The 21,867-nt window shown below is 58.2% G+C and overlaps 2 protein-coding genes across 3 annotated transcripts; both read right to left on the bottom strand.

Annotated features, from left to right (window-relative positions):
* Nucleotides 1-20: 20 nt before the first annotated feature.
* ncoa4 (nuclear receptor coactivator 4) lies at nucleotides 21-6,041 on the bottom strand. Of its 2 annotated transcripts, none has more exons than XM_086176429.1 (11): nucleotides 5,862-6,041; nucleotides 3,636-3,756; nucleotides 3,026-3,166; nucleotides 2,860-2,951; nucleotides 2,433-2,541; nucleotides 2,305-2,346; nucleotides 2,033-2,155; nucleotides 1,261-1,947; nucleotides 897-1,178; nucleotides 719-811; nucleotides 21-644 (listed from the first exon to the last, which is right to left on the bottom strand). In XM_086176429.1, the coding sequence occupies exons 1-11, from the start codon at nucleotides 5,897-5,899 to the stop codon at nucleotides 639-641; spliced, it is 1,734 nt and encodes a 577-aa protein (XP_086032555.1). In that variant the 5' UTR covers nucleotides 5,900-6,041; the 3' UTR covers nucleotides 21-638. The 2 variants fall into 2 exon arrangements, with proteins under 2 accessions (XP_086032555.1, XP_086032563.1); XM_086176437.1 differs by lacking the exon at nucleotides 5,862-6,041 and adding an exon at nucleotides 4,979-5,171.
* Nucleotides 6,042-6,149: 108 nt separating this feature from the next.
* On the bottom strand, nucleotides 6,150-21,848 carry LOC147236955 (uncharacterized). The gene is made up of 21 exons (XM_086163164.1): nucleotides 21,288-21,848; nucleotides 21,137-21,187; nucleotides 20,873-21,036; nucleotides 20,757-20,799; nucleotides 20,541-20,666; nucleotides 20,346-20,450; nucleotides 20,005-20,223; nucleotides 19,769-19,915; nucleotides 19,286-19,507; nucleotides 18,899-19,117; nucleotides 18,684-18,830; nucleotides 18,426-18,584; nucleotides 17,434-17,601; nucleotides 16,895-17,107; nucleotides 16,690-16,794; nucleotides 16,154-16,291; nucleotides 15,834-15,941; nucleotides 15,536-15,594; nucleotides 13,227-15,453; nucleotides 12,806-12,902; nucleotides 6,150-7,572 (listed from the first exon to the last, which is right to left on the bottom strand). Exons 1-21 carry the CDS (start codon nucleotides 21,846-21,848, stop codon nucleotides 6,962-6,964), a joined length of 5,889 nt encoding a protein of 1,962 aa, XP_086019290.1. The 3' UTR covers nucleotides 6,150-6,961.
* Between the last annotated feature and the right edge of the window lie 19 nt (nucleotides 21,849-21,867).

Genomic DNA, 21,867 nt, shown 5'->3' with positions numbered 1-21,867 from the left:
CGGCGGCGTGGACGCGGGGCGATGATGTCAGCGGGTTTTATTACTGTAGAGTTACAGCAGAGCGTCGTGATGACATCACAATTGGTTAAGCTAAAAGCCCCCCCCCCCTCCACAGAGACAAAAACACAAAACACACGTTAAGCACCGATCGCTGCAGACGGCAGATTGACGTGACCCCGGCGGGCCGGACAGGAAGTACGACTCCACAGGAAGTGTAGGAGAGCTTGGTCATGGAAACAAAAAGCATCATTATATCAATAAGTATGATCAGGTCCCCCCCCACCCCGCCAGTCACGCCCCGCTCTTTCCACTAAGCCCCGCCCCCAGGACCTCTTCACGCCGCAGCGCCGCCGGCATCACCTCCGTTCCTTCGCCGAAGCAGGCGACGGTCCACGGGAAGCGACGTCCTCGTCCCCGACGGTTACCAAGTCACTTGTTATCGGCCAGGTCTCCAAACACACCCAGTTACATTGTCAACAATTGAATGATTGGACCGATCAGCGATCAACATGCAGGCGCTACGACACGGAAGCTTCTGATTGGAGGAGAGTGGAGGGTTATAGGAAGTAGGCAGCCATGATTAGTGTGCGTCGATCAGCGGAACAGAAATGTCCAGAAGCTTCTCGTCTTCATTAGCGTCACATCTGGAGGGCAGAGAGACAGCGGTTAGCTTAGCGCGGCGGCGGCGCCCGCGGTCCTGCGGCCGAGCGTCGCCCACCTGGACGGGAGCTTTGTGCAGCCACTTCTCCTTGTCGCCGCCCACCTTCATGCAGGAGAACAGGTCGCAGACGGTGGGGAACACCAGGCACTCCTGCCAGACAACACGGAGAAGGGTCAGGGCGGGCAAACATTCGGGGGACACGTGTGACGCTGCCCGGATTGATCGGTGTCGCCACCTGAGCTTGACTCTTCTTCCTCAGCAGCCACTTGTCCTCCTCGGGAAGCGGGCGCGGCGGAGCCTCCGACGCCTCCGCGGGGCCGGAGATGTTTTGAGGAAGGATCCAGAGCTTCGGATCCAGAGGCGCCCGGAACGCAGAGGGTGCGGACGAAGACTCGGACGCCGAGCCGGGCTCCTCCTCCAGAGGAGCCACCCAGCCCGCCAGGGAGGGGGTCAAAGGTCGCGCCCGACACAGCCCGGGGTCGGAGGGTTGGAGCCAAGCCTCCAGGATGGCCTGGACCTACGGAGGGATGAGCCGCGTCAGACCTGGCGACGGCGTACGTGGATCAGGAGGGCGCGGCCGGACGCGACGCTGAGGTTACCTTCTGTTCCTGCTCCCTGTAGAACGGGCCGGGGGCGGCGTTCTTGTCAGCGGGCGCGGCGCTCTTCGACACAGGGACGCCGTTCTTATCCAGGCCGTCGTGGCGCAGCAGCCAGAGGTTCAGAGCCTCCTTCCCACAGTTCTCGTCACACACGCACTCCGAGTAGCTGCCGCAGAGCTCGTTGGCACGGCAGGTCTGCTGGACGGGAGGGATCTGCTGAAGCCAGGCCTCCACGGGGACCGCCTGGCCGGCGGGAGAAGCGGGGGCCGAGGAGGGCGGGGTCTTCAGACACTTGAGCTGGCCGAGGTTCTCGATCTCCATGGCCTTGGCGGTCTGGCGGCAGGACGAGCAGTCGGTCGGACGGTCGGCGTCCGCCAGCCAGTCGGCGGTGGACCATTCGGCCTGGAAGGGCTTGAAGACCTGCCGCCAGCGCTCGGCGTCCGACTCCATTTGCACGGCGGCGGCGGACGGGGTCACCAGCCAGTCGTCCGCCTCGCCGTCCTCCGGCGCGGAGCTCGGCTCGGCCTCGTCCTCCTCCTCTATGGAGAAGGAGGAGCCGCAGGAGCCGGCGCTCCGCTGGCGGCCGACGGGCGGCAGGTCCCGTTGAAGCCACGTCTCCAGGTCTCGAAGCTGACCCCACGCCTTCAGGAAGTCCATGGGCTCCTGGACGGGACCGGCAGTCTGCACCTGGACAGAAGGTGGAGGACGGTCAGGGACCCGGAGCCCGAGAGGACCGTCGGGACGGTCGGCCGAGGAGGGATCCGGAGTTCACCTTGAGCTCACGAGGAGCCATCAGCCAATCCTGCGGGTCAGTGCTGGACTGGTAGCCAACGGGAGTGCTGCTGGTCATCTGGGTCCCCAGCAGCCAGATGTCCAGAGCCGACGCTTCCATCTTCTGCAGAAACACACAAGGTCAGATCACATTCCAAGCCACGTCCGCCTGGAGGAGGCGCTCCCGCCCAAGCAGACGCGTGCCGTCCCGTCACTGCAGGCCAGAGAACACTGGAGGTGCGAGTAAGGACACGTCCTCTCGCTGCTTCTCACCTGTGTGTCAGGACTAGGAAGCACCTGAGAGACCACGCCTTCCTGCAGGGAGGAGAACAGATATCAGCATCTGACCAGGGTGTGTGTGTCTGCGCTCGCCTGTATGCGTGTGTGCGTGCCTGGCTCACCTGTGCAGTGATGCTGCCAAAGGAGATAATGGCGTCCCTCAACGAGCGAGCGTCAGCAGAGAAACACAACCCTGGCATTTCTTCAGGCATCAGACTGAGAGAAGACAACCTGGACAGAAGGTCGGGTCAGTCAGTCAGGATGGTTGAGAAGATGTGACCAGGTGCTTCTGGCATCGGTGCATTTAGTCTAAGTGGGGCCAGAGGTGACCCTGACGGGCTCTGAGGCGGTGGAACCGGAGCTTCCTCCACTGTGTGTCTGTGAGCGCTGACGGGTGAGATGTTAGATCTAACACATCAGTGACGGGCCGATGTTCACGACCGCACCACATCTACTTCATACTCGTGGTCCCGGTCCCCTTTGTCCCGCTCACTAGCTCCTTCCCTCCAACCCCCCAGCGGAGCGGCCCCAGACGGGCGAGGCTCTTACTGGTCGATGCAGCCGCTCAGCTGGCGGTTGAGCTCTCGACTGCAGCCGGACTCCTGCAGCTGCCTGGACACCACGTCGAACTGCCCCCTGAGCTGTGAGAGGGACACAAGCAGGGGTCAGTCCACCGGCCCGCGGGCCCCGGCCGGCGGAGGGGAGGACCACTCACCCGGTGGAGCCGCTGGAGCTGCTCCTGCAGGGTCTCGGCCTTCATCTGCTGCAGCAGCTCGATCTGCTCCAGGAGCCAGACCTCTCTGCAGCGCAACGCCTCCTGCTGCCGGCTCACGCAGCTCCGCAGCTCCGAGCGCACCTACGGGCGAGGGCGCGATGACACAGGTCAGCCCGCGGACACGCTCCAGCGCCCGCCTTCACCGGCACCACGCTGCACTGAAGAATACCAAGGGTCCGCAGAGGAACTAAGTTCTAGCTCCAGGACCTCCGTCGGCCCGGCGCGATCCAGCTCTGCCTGCCTGCTCTCTGTCCTCTGCTATTTATCTTCTCATCACACACCCGCCTCCCGTCGGTTCATGAGCCTGGATCGCCGTGGCAACCGCGAGCCCATGTTTTCAACCACACACAAAAACAAGCACACATTCAGCGGTGTGTGTGCGTGTGTGTGCATGCATTTGTGTGGTGGTTGGAGGACAGAGGAGGGATGAAGAACTCTGGCTGTCAAAGACTAGTCAATATGTGAGTCACCAACTCTGGGAGAACCAAACAGTGATGTTTTTGTGTGTGTGTGTGTGTGTGTGTGTGTGTGTGTGTGAGAGGGGTCCTACCTCCTGTGCGTTCTCCCTCAGCTGTTCCTCGGCCTTCATCACGCTGTTTATGGCATTGTCCAGCTGATCCTGGGCCAGCAGGCACTGCCTGAGCCGTCCGGTTGCTGCTGCCTCCCCCATCCTGGACCACAGAAGACAGAAGGACATGTCACGCCGTCTCTGAGGTCAGGTCAGGGGACAAACAGTCGAACTGCTTTCGTGAAGCCGGCTCCATTGGATGCCCCTCGTTGGCGGAACATCTGCCGAGAGCTATAGATACTCATTGGACTCGCTGAAGACCTTTGAGCAGCTCCACTCTGCTGGTAAACAAGTCTCCCTGCGTCAGCAGCTCCTAGCACCTGCTCTAGCTGATATCAGCTGATAGGCCAGGTGGGACGGAGGTCGCGACCTCACCCCCCCCTATCAGCTGTGAACACCTGCTGATAAGGACATTCACTTTCCAAGGGTGGAGGCAAACAAGCCCATAAAGCATCATCTGACCTTTGGCCCGTACGAACCAAAACAACATCTCCAGCTGAGCAAATTCAAATAACTTTGCAGATGATCCATTTCTTTTGTGGACTAAAAGAAGCCATCGGGCCCTGAGGCAGGGCTGGGATGTCCACACATCTGGAAAATAAAGTGCATCCATACAATACACTGTCCACGTACACAGTAAACTGTCCGTGTAAACATCAAACTATCCATGTACACAGTAAAGTGTCCATGTACACAGTAAACCATCCATGTAAACATTAAACTATCCACGTAGACAGTAAACTATCCACGTACACAATAAACTATCCATGCACACAGTAAACTATCCACGTACACAGTAAACTATCCAAGTGCACAGTAAACTATCCACGTACACAGTAAACTATCCACGTACACAGTAAACTATCTAAGTACACAGTAAACTATCCATGTACACAGTAAACTGTCCATGTACACATTAAACTATCCATGTACACAGTAAACTATCCACGTACACAGTAAACTGTCCATGTACACAGTAAACTACACATTAAACTATCCATGTACTCGGTACTCCAGACAAGTATTAGCTCCATGTCTTCAGTGCAGTAGACCGACAATGACTGCATGCAGTTGGTTTGACAGACCAGTACTAGTTTGGAGTACTTAGTACTGCAGAGCAAGAGAGCACGGTGTACTTAGGAAATACGGATGCTCGACATCGCCAGGAAGTATGTTGCTGCATGAGTAAAGTGTTGAATATCAATGACAGTTAATATTATGGATTAAGATTTCAAAACGACCCCTGATCTGACTTGTTAGCGGCCGCCTTTGGTCCCTCCGGCTCCGACGGGCTGCGGAAGCGGAAATTCCAGCGGTTTTCCTACCTGAGGAGAAACACCGAGGAGCAGAAGAAGGGACACCCGAAGCTCCGTTCACACAGCGGCAGAGACAGAGACACCGGCGGCGGCAGAGACAGAGATACCGGCGGCGGCAGCGGGGCTGCTGGACTGACGGAGAGCGGAGGGGAACCAGGAAGTGTCCGCCATCGGCGCCGGGCGGCCCGCACGTACACACGGAGGGGCGGAGCTTGGCGGGGAGACCCGGATGGAGCGCAGGATCAGCCGGACCGGCCGGATCAGCAGGTCGGCCGCGGGCTGGTTCGCGTCTGAGCGGGGAGGGGGCCGGCCAGAGAGCCGCCCGGTCTCCCCTGAGCACGAACACCGGCCCGGTTCGGTCAAACCAGAGTAACAAGGGAGAACCGAGGACCGGAAACGGGCAATGAACGCGTTGCTGCCGGCACGCGGAGTCGGAGTCCGGGATTGACGGCTTAAGGACCGGACTGAGAGACCGGCGAGGCACAGTTCTGCCGGTGGAAGTGGTTCTAGAAGTTCATACGAGCCGGCGGACCCGACTGTCACCGGGGCAGGAGAGCGGAGCCGGTACCGGGGCCCTCACCGGCGGCAGTCGGTTATTTTGTAAAATGGCAACGCGTCGTGACGTCACTGCACTCGGTGGACGGTTTGAGTTCGCTAGCTAACATGCTAACATAGCCGGCCGCGTCGCAGGGAAACAGGGCTTCTCTCGCCGTGGGGACGGGGAGGTCCACCGGGGGTCACGACCCAGGACCTCCGGGGACACCGAAGCGCCGGACGCCTCGGTGACACCCGGCCCTCCGGACGGGACCGACTCCATTTTGTAGTTGTCGGTGTTAGCAGGCGGCTAGCACCCGGAGCTAGCCGCAACCAGTGATCCCCGGGTCATACTCACCGGCCGCTAGAGTCGCGGGATCTCGGCGCGGAGCTCATAATTATCCCGATGGCTTCGAACCGCGACCAGGACCCGTCAGGAGCCGCTGTTTGCCACCGAGTCTTCACAATGTCACCGCAGGGTATGCGGAAGACGGAGGGGGTGGGGGGGCCGCTCCTCCACTCGGTGTCCTGCCGGAATCCCCGGGGCTGCAGCGCCCCCGTGCGGCGCGGAGGGGAACGGCGGGTCTGGGAGGCAGGACGAGGGGGAACAGAGGCTTTGGCTTCACAGACAAAACGTGCCAGATACGGTTTCCATCTCTTTATTCAAGACGAGCTCAGCGCACAAAAAGACCTGCTCACACCTTACATTAAGCACAATCAAAGTACAGCGGCCTCACAGCACGGGGTCTGAGACACCGGAGGATGAAACCTACATACCACAGAGAAGACGGGCTCCACGGAGGACCGTCACACCTTGAGGAGGGCAGACGGTCCAACTTAAGGACGACAGGCACACCTTTGCTGAGAACAAATGTGACTTTTCAATATCCTGTGAAACGATCGGCGGATCCGGTTGCACATCGGCCTTCCTCTCCAAAACCTGCCTTACGCCCCTCCGTCATCAGACAACAAAGTGTCTTCTGTCCCAGAGGAGGATGGAGTCTCCATGGCTTGGTCACGTGTGGTTCTGGATGGAGCCTGCGGAGACAACTCACCTGGCTCGCCGGTCGGTGAAGCTCTGGCGACTGGGGGCCTGAGGTGAGACCGAGGGTGACGTCAGACATCAATCGCCTCCACTTGACGGCTTGTGGAGTCGGGTCCTCCTCTGAAGAGCAGCCTACCTCGGGCCCAGCCGTGTCCCACATGTCCTGAAAGAAGGCAAGTTCCTTCTTTTGGAAACCAACACAAGGAGCTCCGCACGCTTCATGAAAAGTCCGTTTAATGGAGACAGCATGACAGCGCTGGGATGAGGAGAAGCTCGGAAACCTTGGATTTGACGGCATATTGGAAGATTCTGGAATTGGCGGAGAACGTTTATTTCCCCACCACCTTTGTGTCGCCGGCCAAAGGTCTAGATCTCGTGAGCGTCAAGCCTGGCGGTATCGGGACCCCTCTTGGTCACTCGGAGGTCTTGTTCACCTCCATTTCCCACTTCTCCAGGAATTCTTGCAGGTTGAGGTTGAACAGGTCGAGTCCTTTGGGGGACAGGTGGACCCCGTCGGGCCGGTACAGGCCCGTATTGGCGCCACATCGGATGTTTTCATGGGACAGCGACGTCCCGCCCAAGTGGGAAATGATATTGTGGACCCTGCGGTTCACGGTGGTCCGAACCAGATCCACCTCGTGGCTGTCGGACGAGTGGCGCCACGCTCGGCGGGGCAGGATGTTGGACCAGACCAGGGCGCACTGGGGAAAGATGCTCCTCATGGAGGTCAGGTCTTTCTTGACGGAGGCCAGTAGGTCAGTGGGGCTGTCGGTGCTCAGGTCGTTGCCGCCAAGGTGGACGATGAGGACATCTGGGTTCGGCCAGGTGACCTTCAGCTGATGGAGCTGGGGCAGAAGCTGTGGCCACGTCATGCCCTGGATGCCCTTCCACCAGATGGCCACTTTGCCGGGGTCCATGCCCAGCTGCATACCTACCTCTGGAGACTTGGCTCGCGACTCGGCCCAGTAAACCAGCGAGTGACCGCAGATCCAGACGGTCTTGGGTTCGCTGCCCAACAGTTTGCCTGGAAATACGAAGGGGAGTTATTGGAGGACAAGTCACGCCTTCCGCACGACGGGATACCAAGGTTGTTGAACGTGTTCCTCTGATGCTGGAACCATAAACTGGACCCTGGGCTGGTTTCAGATTCTTCGACAGAAACGCTCCCGGGGCCGGTCAAGGTGTCTTGTGGTGTCGAACCTCGAGGCCCGGTGGATACATTTCTGCTACTCCAGGTCCAAGTAAGTCAGACCGGAGGTCAGAGCAGTTTCTGTCTGTTTTAGGAGCTAAGAATCGAGAAAGCGGACAGGGGGTCAGGAAACGTGGACGTTCACGTCCACCCCGATGCTTATGTTCCTGGAACCACGAAGCAGATAAATGACAAATACGGACTTGTGGAAAACCGACGGAGATCCACATGGATCCAGAGTTGAAAAGCCGTTCTGTCCAGTGGAGGTTTTAGAACCTCCGTCTCTGTGAAACCAGTCAGGTTCAAGCCTGGGGTAAACCTGTTCCTCGACCAGGAGGTACCCCTGTTAATGGTCCTCCTTTAGTCCTTACACTGCACAGGGGGTCCTAGTCTAGGTAAGTCCTCCTTTGAACGAGGCAGGTAACTAGTTAACAGCCCACTGCGGACTTCATGAAGACATGAAAGGTGACGGGGAACATTAGAAGTACTGCATACACTAGTTGTCCCTTCTGCTGGTTTAAACCCTGGTCAAGTGATGGGATCAAAACAACCACCTACCTTTCAGGTCAACATGGTGTCCTTTCAAACACCCACAATTAAAGACCAAAGTGATGGAGAAGACCGTGTTCCCGTCTTCTCCCAGACAGAGGTGGAAGTGGAGGGGGGATACAAGGCCTTCCAGAACTTCCCCACACAGTCGGGGTAAAGTGGCCTTTCTCCATGATGTACTCTCTGATTGTCTGAACTTCAATCAGAAGATCAGAACAACAGAAGAACAGCTAGGAGGCCATCTTTCCCCATGATGCCAAAGTCAGATGTCAACCCCTGCTCGGATGAACCCCCCTTCGCGGGTCTAGTCTGAAGGGACCAGGATGTCACGGCGACCGGTTTTCCACAAACAAGAGGAGGTTCCTATGTAAGTTCCAAAGAGCTAAGGTGATCTTCATGACACAAAGGACACTGGAAAGTTCATGCTAACGCTCTGAACTGGTGTTGAGTACAACGTCGGCGGGCGAGTGTCAGCCATATTAGCATCCTTGGGGTATTTGGCTGCTGGTGAAGGTGTGGTGGGTGTTTCTGTCTCCAGAGAACCCTTTGGAACCGCACAGAGAGCGAACGGCTAGCTGCCACGAGCTCGGAGCTCACTGGAAGAAGACATGTTCTTGTTCAAAAGCATTCGGCGAAGTAACGATCGACGCATCGGAACCTCCACGGCTGTACTTCAGATTAGGACGATTAGCTGGATTATCTAGATGTGCCAGAACCACAGGTAAAATTATCAGTAACATTTTAAGACTTCGGGCTACGGACACTCACAGCGCCAACACATCTGACAGGATGTGGTCCCAAATAACTTCTCATGGCTTTCTGCAGCTTTCCTTAACTTCATTGCACTTGGTAGTGACGAAAAAGCTTTTCTCTTCTTCTCTTAAGATAGCTTCAGACTGTCCCTATTCTTTCCTCTCCTATTTGAACTAGCTCTTGAATAAAGTTAGACGACGGTCTAAGCCTACATGTTTCGGTTCAAAAAACGCAGAAATAATTGAATCATGTAGGAAGGTCTTCTTTCCTTACCTCTGCCACCAGGACTCAGCGCTCAGTCAGTCAACGCATAAGCGGACCTTGTGTGAATCCAATGCTTGACATGATCTCCACTGAAACGCTAAGTGGAACTTGACACTGCGTGATACGACCAAGAGTCTGCAGCTAGCTAAGAGAAGCTAGCTGGATGCCCTTTGAACACAGATCACTTTTCTTGGAGCAGAAGTCCCGTCCGACCAGGTTCACTCGCTAGCTAGAGATCTAAATGTTAGCGGACATGGACAACGCACCGGAAGAGCGAAAACGCTGCGCGGCCCTGTTTGTTTCTGTCTAGCTAACGTCTCTAGCTTCGACTCAGCGCATGGAAATCAAGCGTTATCATGTTACTACAATGTTATTAAAATTGATTTCCAGATGACGTTGATAGCTTAGCATGCAGCTACTCTGAGTTGAGTACCACGGGCGGGCAAACTGGTGTACGGAAATTATGCTCTTCCTCCTCGTCGTCGTCCTCAGTCCAGCGTGTTTTCCTTCACACACACACACACACACACACAAGCTTCGTTTACAGAGTACTGCTGTCGCCTCGCTATCTGTAATCCCGTATTGATGGCCGACAGAAGCGTGACCCAAACTCGGGGGACAAATCGGTGCGTTATCTAAAAAGCCTTTTGAGACTGAGCTAGGCTTTGTGAGGCTAGTTTAGCAAAACACGGCTGAAGAACTCGGCTATTCACACACACAAAAGTGAGCCAACTTTACTTACCCTCAACAGGTTTGCTAGGACCTGACTTAGACTTACCCCCTTCGGCACTTTGGATGTGCAACAAAAATCCTGCCGCCCGCGAAAAACAGCCGAAGAAATGCACGCGTTAACATAAATATCGTAAACTAACTCCTCAGAGAGCAGCTAGCTGGTCTAACGGGATGCAAGGGTTCGAGTACGGTCTTCCTGCAGGGTGTTTCTGGAAGACAAAGGTTTCAGTTCTACGGTGACGGAAGGAGATTTCTCGGTCCAATCTCTGAAAACAGTAAAAACCCAGGCCTCTGCATTTGCGGGTGCCACTGTTACGGATTATTACACAAAAATATGTGAATAAAAAACATGAAAATGTGAACGCATTGAGACGAAAACGACCCCAAGTAAAGGTAAACAAATAAAAGCAGCAAACAGACCTTGTGGACCAGCCTGTGAGGTCTGAGAAATACTTCAAGCTAACTGACGCCGCATTCAAATGGCTTGTTGGAAAGGCCACGCCTGATCGGGCCGCTGCCGGGGTTCTGCAGGTCGGAGGTCATTCATGCTTGATCTGATCGTTCCGTTTGCTCTCGACTGCTTCCGGGCCTAATGGATCCTACAAGGACAGGCTATGACGACTGCTACTCTGTACTAGTTTCAATATGAAGTAGCACAAGATACTCACTGCTAACTCTGAGATCTAGAAACAGCAGCCGTTTCTTCTTCTTCTTCCTGCGGGGTGTTTGTTCCTGTCCGGGCTTTAAACGTCATTCGCCATTTGGTCCGATTTAAGCGAACCGATGGGGACGCACACAGCGGTCAGCGGTTAGACGGTCATCTTGCCCGAGAGCAGATCGACTACCGACCCTTCTTCTGTGGTCAGAATGGAACCACCAAACCGGATCGCCGTTAAGACGGTGAAAACTAGCGCCGGTCCTTTTCTTTACCCGCTGAGCTCGGGTTTGGAGAACGCCAGCGGTTAAAAAGAAGGAGAGAACAATGTGAGACAGGAAGGGTTTAGTGGACTGGAAAAGATCCGACCCACGCGGCAGTCACTTGAAGAGCCTTTCCTGGGGGTTGGAGGTGTTTAAGAACAGAAGATTACAGAACTAACGGGCTGTGAGGTCTTTCTGAAGGTCTGGGAATTGGACAAGTCCGTCGATTGGCTGCGCTCGGTGGCAGAAACGGCTTGGAGTCCCTGCGAGTTGCGATCCCGTCCAGAAGCCCCGCGTTCAGGGGAAGACGAGCACCATAACACGGACGGCTTTTGGGCTCCGCCCTCCCCGGAGCTCCGATAAGCCTGAATGCATCTACATTTAAAGGTCAAAGTGAGTCCTTACAATGAGCCCCCAGGAGCCGGGTACCTGGTCCCAGTACCAGTTAGCCTTCATACCGAAGCCCCTGACCAGTGCCAGCACTGTGGTTCAAACTTGATGGTGGACGGCAAAGGGTAGCGGAGAACGCCGGGACAAATCTCTTGCTAACGGGTGGCAGGGCGGACCGACAGCTAGACCGACCGCTGGACCGACCGCTGGACCGACCGCTGGACCGACAGCTGGACCGACAGCTGGACCAACAGCTGGACCGAACGCTGGACCAAAAGGCAGATGAGCAGCTCTGTGTCAATCGATGTCAGCTGCAACATACAAAGCTCAGATGGTTCGAGGGAAAAGGAGCTCCGAAACCAGACCATCTGTGTCACATCGTGAATCGTCGACCACAAGGACGCGCTGCCGAACCACAAGGCCTGAGGCTGCTTCTCGGGCATCGCAACCAGGCCGAACGGCGACCTACCTCAAAAAAAACCTTTCCTTCTCACAAGTTCTGACCAAAGTGTGGCTGAGAAAAGAAAGTGTGTCTACCTGCTTAAAGACAACTAACTTTTTTATTTTTTTCATCTAACGTTTCTTTGTTCCAACTTTGGCCCCGAAGGAAGCAGATGATGTGCTCCTTAAAGATGGACTGTTAGCTCGCCAGGGACATAACATGGCTGACCGCTAACCTCCCTTCTTCTTCTCCTTTGGGCTTTTCCCTTCAGGGTCTCCACAGTGAATCCACCTTCTCCATCTAACCCTATTCTCTGGATCCTCCTCTCTCACACAGACTACCTTCATATCTTCTCTCTCTACGTCCATAAATCTTCTCTCTGGTCTTCCTCCAGACCTCCTGCCTGGCAGCTCCAATTCCAGCATCCGTCTACCAATATATTCTCTATCCCTCCTCTGCCCATGACCCAACCATCTCAGTCTGGCTTCTCTGACCTTCTCTCCAAAACATCGAACATGTGCCGTTCCTCTGATAGACTCATTCCTGATCCTCTCCATCCTGGTCACTCCCAAAGAGAACCTCAACATCTTCATCTCTGCAACCTCTAGTTCTGCCTGCTGTCTTTTGGTCATTGGAACAGTTTCTAGTCCAAACATCATCGCTGGTCTCCTCCAGCTTTCCCTTCATTCTGTCTGATGTTCTTCTATCTGACACTTTTCTCCACCCATTCCAACCTGCTTGGACCGTCTCTTCACCTCTTCTCCACACTCTCCTACGCTCTGGACTGTTGACCCTAAGTACCTGAAATCCTCCAGCTTCTTGATCTCCACTCCCTGTAGCCTCACCGTTCCACCCGAGTTCCCCTCGTTCACACACATATATTCTGTCTTGCTGCGACTAACCTTCGTTCCTCTCCTTTCCAGAGCATACCTCCACCTCTAGATGTTCCTCAACCTGATCCCTGCTCTCGCTACAGATCACAATGTCATAGTTTGGTGAAATGGCTGGATGGTTAGATACCTGAGGAGATCCCTGTGCTGTCCACCTTTTTTCCAGCTTGCATGTCCTTGAAGTGCTGCTCTCTCTTCTCCCAGAGCCTCTGGTTGAACGACTCCGGCTACAACACAAACAAACATCCGGTCACAGCGTCCCCGGGTATAAAGATGGTCCACGTCGGGGTTCCATGTTTCTCCCGGTGAGTTGCCCCGCGATATTTCTCGTCGGGCGTCAGATGGACCTTCATCTGACGCTTCGGTTAGCGCGGTTCATTCCGCAAACAGCTTCTCGCCGTCTCCGTGTTCGCTTTGAGGTGGAAGCTCTAAGTTTTAGTGTTAAACTCAAGAACCAAAGGGTTTCACAGCGAGAAGCCGTTCTTCTCGACCGCCTTTCTGGATGAGGAACCCCCGGTGCTACCGGCGCCCCGTTGTTCCAGCGACCGTACCTTTTCCTTCTGCTTGGTTCTGGTGTCTTGGTCGGTCTCCGGCGCCGTCCCCACGCCGGAGGCAGACGACGTCTCCGTGGGCAAACTGAACTGAACCAGCTTGACCGGTTTGGCTCCCGGCTGAGCCGCCAGACATTTCACGGTCTCGATGACCTTCAGGCACCTGGCCACGGTGGTGGAGATGGCGGACCGGTCGTCGCCGAAAGGACCGGCCGATGTTACCGGCGGGGTCGAAGGCGACGGAGGACCGGAGGAGTCGGCAGGCGGAGCCACGGAGAGCTGGCCGGCAAACCCGAAGCCGGCTTCGTTCGCGGGCGGAAGGAAAGGAGGTTGTCCCGAGGATCTTCGAGGAGGAGGAGGACCGGGTGGGGGTCCGGGAGGAGCCGGCCCAGGACGGCGAGGCGGGGGCCCGGGAGGGGGTCCCGGAGGACTTCCGAACCTCTGGGATGTTTGACCCCCCGCTCCGGGGCCGACGCCGAGCCGCGACGGAGCCACTGGGCTGGCGGCCCTCAGGGGCCAGTCGAGCGGAGGGGAAGGATGTTTGTAGTTCACGGGCGGCGGCCCGGGAGGAGGCTTGGGACAGTGGCTGGGGGACGACGTCCCGCTCAGGGACATGCTGAGACTCTGCAGCTCTTGTGCCTTTTTTAGGGTTTCCAGCTCGTGTTTGTCCAGGAAGGGGTCGTATTCGAGGACGGCTTTGTGTCCGCCGACGGGCTCCAGACTGGAGGCCCTGGCGGGGGACGGGGACCGGGTCGCCTCCGCGGAACCGCTCCGACCGCCACGCCGATCCACGAAGGCGTCCCTTTCGGTGGACGAGGACTTCTGAGCGCAGAGCTTCTCCTGCGCTCGGCCGGCCAGCTCGGACACGTCTCCTGTGCTCAGCCTCAGGCCGATGGTGCGGAGCAAGCTCTTGATCTTGTCGTAGGGCTCCGTTTTGGCCGTGGCTTCCTTTGCCGGCGTCTCCGCGGACGTCTGCCGAGGGCCGGGACGTTTCTGGCGCTCCTCTGAGGTCACGGCGCCGCCGGGGGGGTCCTGGGTGAGACCGACCAGCCGAGAGAAGCCCTTTCCGTCCTGAAGGGCTCGCTCGTGGGGCAGGAGGTCGTCGGTGACGTAGCTCGGCTCGCAGTTCCTCTCGGCGTCCGCCTTCTTGTTGAGCATGTCCAGGAAGCGGTCCAGGGGCGGCTTCTCGGCCAGAGGGCGCCGGCGCGAGGTCGCCGGCTCCGGTCTGACGGCACGGCTGCCGGGCAGCGGCTCGGTGGGCGAAGGGGGTCTGAAAGCGGGACGGGAAGACGAGGAGACGGCAGAGGGAGACGGCGTGGAGGGCCCGCGGGGCTCAGAAGATTTGACGGGACGACGCTGTGGATCCACGGACACCCGTCGCAGGAAGCGCTCCTCAAACGTCTGGTCGTACACGTCGTAGCGATCCGTGAACCTCGGGGCGCCGGAGGACGGGCCGTCCGGCGAGGGGTCCGCGTAGAGCCCGCCTTCGCCGTACGGCTCGGGAAACGGGCGTCCGGAGAAGGAGTCGCCGTAGCGTTCTCCGTAGGGTTCCCCGTAGAGGCCGTAGGGCCGGTCGTAGTAGGGGTCCTGGAAGGGCTGCAGGGGGTGCTGGCCGTACTCCGGGGCCTCCACGCGCTTCTTCAGGATGGAGCGCACCGGTTTGTACTCGGTGAGGGGGACGGCGATCCTGCCGTGGTTGTAGTCGATGCAGGTCCGCCGCCCGGGATCCGGTCCCCTGGGGTCCACCAGGGACTTCTTGTAGGCGATCATCTCGTTGAGCTCCTCCAGCTCCCGCTTCTTCCTGGCCAGCTCGTCGTCCACGACGCCGGCCCTCCTCGGCGCCGGGCTGGGCTCCCGCCGTCTCTTGTGGGTTTCCTGGCGCTCCCCGCTGAGCTTGCTCTTCTTCCTGCCGGCCCGGTCTTTGCTGGCGCCGCGGCTCGGGCTCTTGTCGGAGGTCCTGCTGCGGCTCCTGGTTCTTCTGCGTGAACGTTCGCGGCTCCTGCTCCGCTTGTGGCGGCCGGCTTTGCGCTGGCGGCCGGCGCTGGAAGCCCGCCTCCTCTTGACGGCGCGGCCGAACTTATCTCTGGACGGGCTCCTGCTCCGACGCCCGTCCCGACCTCGGCCGGGGCTCCGGCTCCGGCCTCCTCCGCCCGCCGCCGACCCGCTGCCTCGGGCTCGGAGGTTCTTCACCACGGCTTTCAGCTTGTCTGCGCCCGGTATCTCCTTCCTGGGAGGCGGAGGGAGACAAACAGCTGCTCTACAGAAACCTTCTCCAGCTCCGGCGGAGAGAAGAAAAATCAATCACTCACTCTGTGTCTTTGGAGGTCTTCGTCAGCTTGATGGTCATCTGTCCAGAGGAGGAGAACATCTGACAGCATTAGAGCAGCAAAGAGCCGCCGGTCAAATCATCAGGAGATACAAGTCGCTGAGGAACTTCTGTTCTGAAGTTTCCTAAAGGTCTGACTTGACTTGGACCAGTCTGGTCTGGTCCAAGTCAACATCACTGACTGATCCTAGTCATGAGATAAGAGAACACACACACACCGGCACACACACACCTGTGGCTGGGAAGTCCGGATCTCCTGCGGCGGAAACATCTAAGCTCACCTTGCCCTTGGTCGCTCCGACGCCGCCCAGTTTTCGGACGGGCAGGAAGACGTTCTCCGTGAACCGCTTGATCCTGATGGCCTGCATCCCGCCATCCACCGACCCCAGCTTCAAGGAGCCGCCAGAAGAACACACCTTCTCACAATCGCAGTCAGACACACACGGCCTGTGCAGTGTGTGTGTGTGTGTGTGTGCGTGTGCGTGTGCGTGCGTGTGTCCTGTGACAGTGTGTGTCGCCATGGGTTGATGACGCTAATCAAAGATCGATAAAGGTTCGGGTTCCTCGGCCTGTGAGAGAACCTCCAGAGGAGGACACTCACCGGGACAACACTGAACTCCACCTTCTCATTGAGCTCCAGCTTCTTCTTCTCAATGACCTCTGACATGTGGAAGAACAGCTGAGGGTTCTGGGAGCACTTGATGAGTCCAGAGTCCTCCAGGAACTCGATGACGATGCCCTGGACACACACACACACACACACACACACACACACACACACACACAGTTCTCCAGAGACTGTAACATACAGAAGATGTTCTAGAAGGTTCTAGAACAGGGGTCCCCAATGTTTTTATCACCGCGGACCGGTTTTACATGAGTGTAAAGTCGCGGTTCTTCTTCCGTTCCTTCACTAGATCTTTTCTCCTTCCAAAAGACACTTTCCGCCTGACGTCGTTACTCATCCTGCTGGATCCTGGGTTACATTTGTGGAGCTCGAGTGATTCTGGTCATTTTTCAGAATACAGATTGTTCGGACTCAGATATTATATCTTGATTATTTCTCTCCGGGCAGCGGACCGGTACCCGGGGTCGGGGACCGCCGCTCTAGAAGATCCACACCGGCCTCCAGCTTACGTGTCGGCGTTGCTCCATCGACTCCTCGAAAGAAGCGGGGAGAAGCTCCACGTTGGCGGCCCGTTCTGCTCTGGTCTCTCGATGGGTGGAGATGTTGAAGCGGACCTTCGGGGGATCAAAAGTTCCTCGTCATCCCCGGAGAACTATCGCCGTACCGGTACCGCATCGCCATGTCGGGTAGAAGCTGCGGAGAAGGTCCGGTCACCTTGTCTCCGTCGAGCATGGTGGCCGAGGTCAGCAGGTCTCCCGGACCGAAGGGGAGCTGCTTCTGCAGGCCGTCCAGGGTCATCACCAGGCGCCCCGCCGCCGCCGCCTTAGCTCCGCCCCCTTTCTCAACCGTCACCTCCTTGGTCTCCTCCTCTCCTTCCATCTGGCCCTGGACCTGCTGCTCCTCCAGCTTCTCCTCCTTGACCTCTATCTACAGGAAAAATAGCACAGCTGAGTCCTTCTGACACCAGTAAGTGGAGAACATGGAGACACGTGGAGAGAACATGGAGACATGTGGAGACAACATGGAGACACGTGGAGAGAACATGGAGACACGTGGAGAGAACATGGAGACATGTGGAGACAACATGGAGATATGTGGAGACACGTGGAGATGTGAGATGAGAGGTCTCTCTCAGGCCTGGTGTCTGTCTGTGCTCGGTGAGGACACGTCTATCTTCTGACCAAGACATGAGCACGCGCAGCAGGTCCTCTGGAGATGCTGGACGGAGCGCGGCGGCCATCTTTGGGACTCACCCCCTCCTGGGCGCCCGCGGACTCGGGGTCCTTCTTCACCTCCTTCCTGGGGCTCCTGGGGTTCCTGGGGTTCCTGGAGATGGCCTGCAGGACGGTGCCCTCAAAGCGCTCCTTACTGACCTCATCAGAAGAGGACGGGTCCTGGAAGACGAAGCCCAGCGGCGTCCACTGGAGACAAGGAGGGGGCGGAGACAGTGTGACTGTCCTGCCTGTCAATCAAACACTTACACACACACACACACACACACCATACTAACATACACACAACGTACACATATATATACACACTTACTCACACACACACAGGATACAAACATATACACACTTACACACACACACACACACACAGATGTACAGACACACCATACTAACATACACACACCGTACACATATATACACACACTTACTCACACACACACAGGATACAAACATATACACATTTACACACACACACTATACGAATGTAGACGCACAACACACACAGCATACAGATATATACACACATACCATACAAACATAAACACACACACACACACACACACACGGCATACAAACATACACAGATGTACACACACACACACACCATACAAACACACACAGACACCATACCAACACATACACACACACACACCATATGAACACACACAAACTCACTATACAAACATATACACACTTACACACACATCACATAGCATACAAACATATACACAGGTATGTACACACACACACTCCATACCAACATATAAACACACACACTATACAAACATATACACACGTACACACACACACACACACACACACACACATACACAGCATACAAACATTTACACACATCCACTTACACACCATACCAACATATACACACTTACACACACACCATACAAACACACAAATGTACACACATAGACCATCCAAATATGTAAACACACACACACACACACACACACATACACACACACAGGTCAGCAGTGATGGCTGCTGAGTGATGTCACCTTGTCTCTGGCCGCCGCCAGCGCCGCCGCCGCCTCCTCCTTCTTCTTCCTGTCGGCCTCCTTCTGCTCCTCCTCCTCCCTCCTCTTCTGCTCCTGCAGGACTTTGTCCTCCAGCGGGTTCTTCCTCCTCAGCCTGATGGCCCTCTTCTTTGCCCTCACCTGCACGTGTGCACGCACACACACACACACACACACACACGGCTGGTCACGCACCTGGGCGGCGGTGGGCGGAAGGGAGGCGGCCCATTGGTCGCTCACCTGGGCCACGGTGAACTCCACCTCCTTGTGCAGATCTCCGGGGTTGAACTCGGTGTCGCTGAAGTTCTCGCAGACGTCGAAGGGAAGTTCTCCGTGCTCCCGGGACGAGACGGCGCCCTCGTCGGAGCCCAGGCTGCTGATGACGCCCTGCGGGCACAGGAGGTCCGCGTGAGCGCGGCCTTCCAGAAGGCCCGGGTCCGAGGCGCCGCGCTCACCGTCTCCCTCTTCTCCTTGGTGTAGCTGAAGGTGAAGGGGATCTTGGGCTTGATGTTGGCGGCGCGTCTCTTGCGGGTCACCAGGTCCACCAGCAGGTTGATGAGCACGTGGTCGTTCTTCAGCAGCGTCACGCCGCAGTCCCGGTGGTCGAAGGTCACGTTGGTCCTGATGGGGCCGATGTTGGCGTGGATCTGACCCGGGTAGCCCTGCGAGTTGGCCTGAGGAGGTCGAGCGGCGCCAGACGGATCACGGGTCCATACCTAACATCTCGCACCTCCGCAGGAACCCCGTCCCGAAGGAGACGCCGTCGAAAGCGCGGCGTCCGTCCCCGTCCCGTCCCACGCGCTCAGAAGGCAGAAGGTTTGCCAGGAGAAGGCGGCGCTCACCGTGGGCTCGATGATGGGCTGGCTGACGATCCCCTCGTACAGCTCGGTGTCCAGCTTCACGTTGGGTCCCGGCTCCGGCTTGGCCTTCCCCCTCGACCTCCTGGCCGCCGCGTCCCCGCCGAGGAAGGCGTCATCCTCCGGGTCCCGGCCGGCGCCGCAGAGGCTCAGGAGGAGCGGCTCCTTCGCCCGCCGGATCCGGACGGCGCGCTTCCCCGCTCGCAGCTGAGCACCAAACCACAGGAGGAGGTCAGGGAGGACGAGCACAGGAAGGAACGTCCCCTTAATGTTGGTGAGGTGAGAGTCGCCGCCCATCCGCTCGGATCTTCTGGGCGTGCGGGATGACCTCCACACGCCGGGGATCCAGGTTTTTGGGCTCAACGTTCAAAGACGTAAACCGACGTCAGAAGGTTGTCCGCCCTCCTCCGTCCTCCGGAAGCCGCAGCTTCCACCTCACCAACATGGCATGAACGAGACAAGTCTCACAGAGATGACGGTGAACTCCACTTCCTCGTTGACGTCCTCGGCGGCGAAGTCCACGTCGCTGAAGTTCTCCTTGACGTCGAAGGGAAGCTCGCCCTGCGTCTCCGACCTGATGACGCCTTCGTTGTCCTTCAAGCTGACCACGACGCCCTGCAGACGCAGAAGGTAGCGGGTCATCGTTAGCCCGCCGCTCCTCTCGACCCCCAGATGTTCCCGGAGGTCGCCCTCGAGGTTCCCACCGTGTGACGGGTCTCCTTGGTGTGGCAGAAGGTGGCCGGGATCTGCGGCCGGATGTTGGTCGCCCGCCGCTTCTCGCTGACGATGTCGGTCAGCAGGTTGACGAGGACGTGGTCGTCCTTGAGGAGGGTCACCGCGCTGTCCTTCCTCTCAAACGCCAGGCTGGTCCTCAGAGGCTCGATGTGCACGTGCACCTGCCCGGGGTACTGACGCTCTCCAGGCTGAGCGCGCACACACACACACACACACACACACACACACACACACACACACACACACACACACACACAGGAAGTGTGGATGTGCTGCAGGACGGCGTAAACAGGAAGCGGTCCGATCTCACCTGGGGCTCCACGATGGGCTGGCTGACCACCGCCTCGTAGATCTCCGGGTCCACGTTCTCCGTACCTCCTGGTGCCACCTTCACGTCTGTGGCTATCTGACTGTTCTGTTCACAAGCACAGCGTTGGAAGGGGCAGTGTGTGTGTGTGTGTGTGTGTGTGTGTGTGTGTGTGTGTGTGTGTGTGTGTGTCCTCACCTTTTCCTTGCAAGCAGTGAAGTGAACTCTGACCCCGGGCTTCATGGCCTTCGGGTTCCCAAAGAACACGGAGAAGCTGAAGGTGAACTTCTCCAGATCTTCTCTCTCGATGTGGCCAAAGTTGGGCTGAGGAGCACGTCGTCATGTTCTATGAGCACCAAATTGTCGCTCTCACACACACACACAAACCAGACCAGCGTGAACTTCGGAACGCACCCCGACAAAGGAGATGATCCCGGTGGAGCGTCCCGGAGGAGGTCTGCGCAGACAGATCTGCAGGTCAGCCAGGATCCAAACATCTCCACGGCCGCTCTCAGAGGAGGCCCACTTACTTGTCGAAGGTACGTTTCCCCAGCAGGCCGATGGGCTTGGAGGTCCTGGGCTCGGCTTTGGGGGCGTCCGGAGGCGCGGGGGCGGGGGGGTCCTCGGGGGGCGGGGCCTTGGTCTCCGGGGGGGCGGGGCCCTCAGGGGGCGGGGCCGAAATCAAGGCTTTGATCTGGGGACCAGAAGGGCACGGGGTCAGAGGTCACGCTTGTCAATCACCACGTGGCAGAGTATTATGGGGTATTATGGGGTGCCCCGGAGGCAGGACTCACCCACTCTGGCTGGTCCGGGGGGGGGTTGGGCATCACCTCCTCTGGGAGGGGCTGGGGGGGGGCAGAGGTCACGTGATCGGTTAAGAATGTGACGGGCCGACCGTCCGGCAGGAAGTGAACGCGGTGAGACAGGAAGCGGTCGCGGACCCACCTCTCCGGGCCAGGCTGGGGGGGGGAACCCCGGGAAGAACAGAGGGGGCGCGGCTGCCGGCGGGGGGACGGGGGGGCCATAGGCAGCGGCGTCCGGGGGCGGGATCACCAGGGCGGGGGGCGGGGGGGGAGCCGGCGGGGGGACAGGGGGCGGAGGCTCGGGCCCCCAGGGGTCCGGAGGCATCTCCGGACCCCAAGCCGAGGGCCCCCAGCCCGGGTGAGGGGGGGCTTCGGGGTCCCAGTAGCGCGGGCGCCTCCAGTCGTCGGGGCGCGGGGGCCTCCAGCCTCCGGGAGGGGGGGCCCAGTCTTCTGGGGGGATCCAGTCTTCTGGACAGGGCCAGCCCGGCGGCGGGGGCCCCCAGCAGGGCGGAGGGGGACCCCGAGGCCCCCACCCGTCCGGAGGGGGCGGACCCCAATCGTCCGGGGGCGGCGGGCCCCAGCCTCCCGGCGGCGGGCCCCAGCCTCTCGGCGGCGGGGGACCCCAACCCGGGCCGGGGGGCGCCATGTCAAACGGGGGACCGTTCTCCCCCGGGGGGCCCCCACGCGGGCGGCTGCGGCCCATCTCGGCCCACACGCCGGCG

This window comes from Fistularia commersonii, chromosome 2, assembly GCF_037954325.1.
Source record: "Fistularia commersonii isolate RoL2024-O1a breed Wild chromosome 2, RoL_Fcom_v1.0, whole genome shotgun sequence".
NCBI classification, from domain to species: Eukaryota; Metazoa; Chordata; class Actinopteri; order Syngnathiformes; family Fistulariidae; genus Fistularia; species Fistularia commersonii.
Note: the sequence above shows the minus strand (reverse complement) of the source record. Positions and strands in the feature narration are given on the sequence as shown.

Bases quoted from the DNA above. Each gene is read 5' to 3' on its own strand.
- ncoa4 (XM_086176429.1), bottom strand. From the start codon at position 5,899: ATGAGCTCCGCGCCGAGATCCCGCGACTCTAGCGGCCG. The intron at 2,952-3,025 runs GTGAGTGGTCCT...TCCCTCTCACAG, and splicing joins AGCTCCAGCGGCTCCACCGG to CTCAGGGGGCAGTTCGACGT. The intron at 812-896 runs GTGGCGACACCG...GTTGTCTGGCAG, and splicing joins GGAAGAAGAGTCAAGCTCAG to GAGTGCCTGGTGTTCCCCAC.
- LOC147236955 (XM_086163164.1), bottom strand. From the start codon at position 21,848: ATGGGCCGCAGCCGCCCGCGTGGGGGCCCCCCGGGGGAGAACGGTCCC. The intron at 20,451-20,540 runs GTGAGGACACAC...GCTTGTGAACAG, and splicing joins TCACTGCTTGCAAGGAAAAG to AACAGTCAGATAGCCACAGA. The intron at 17,602-18,425 runs GTGACATCACTC...CCTTGTCTCCAG, and splicing joins TGGCGGCGGCCAGAGACAAG to TGGACGCCGCTGGGCTTCGT.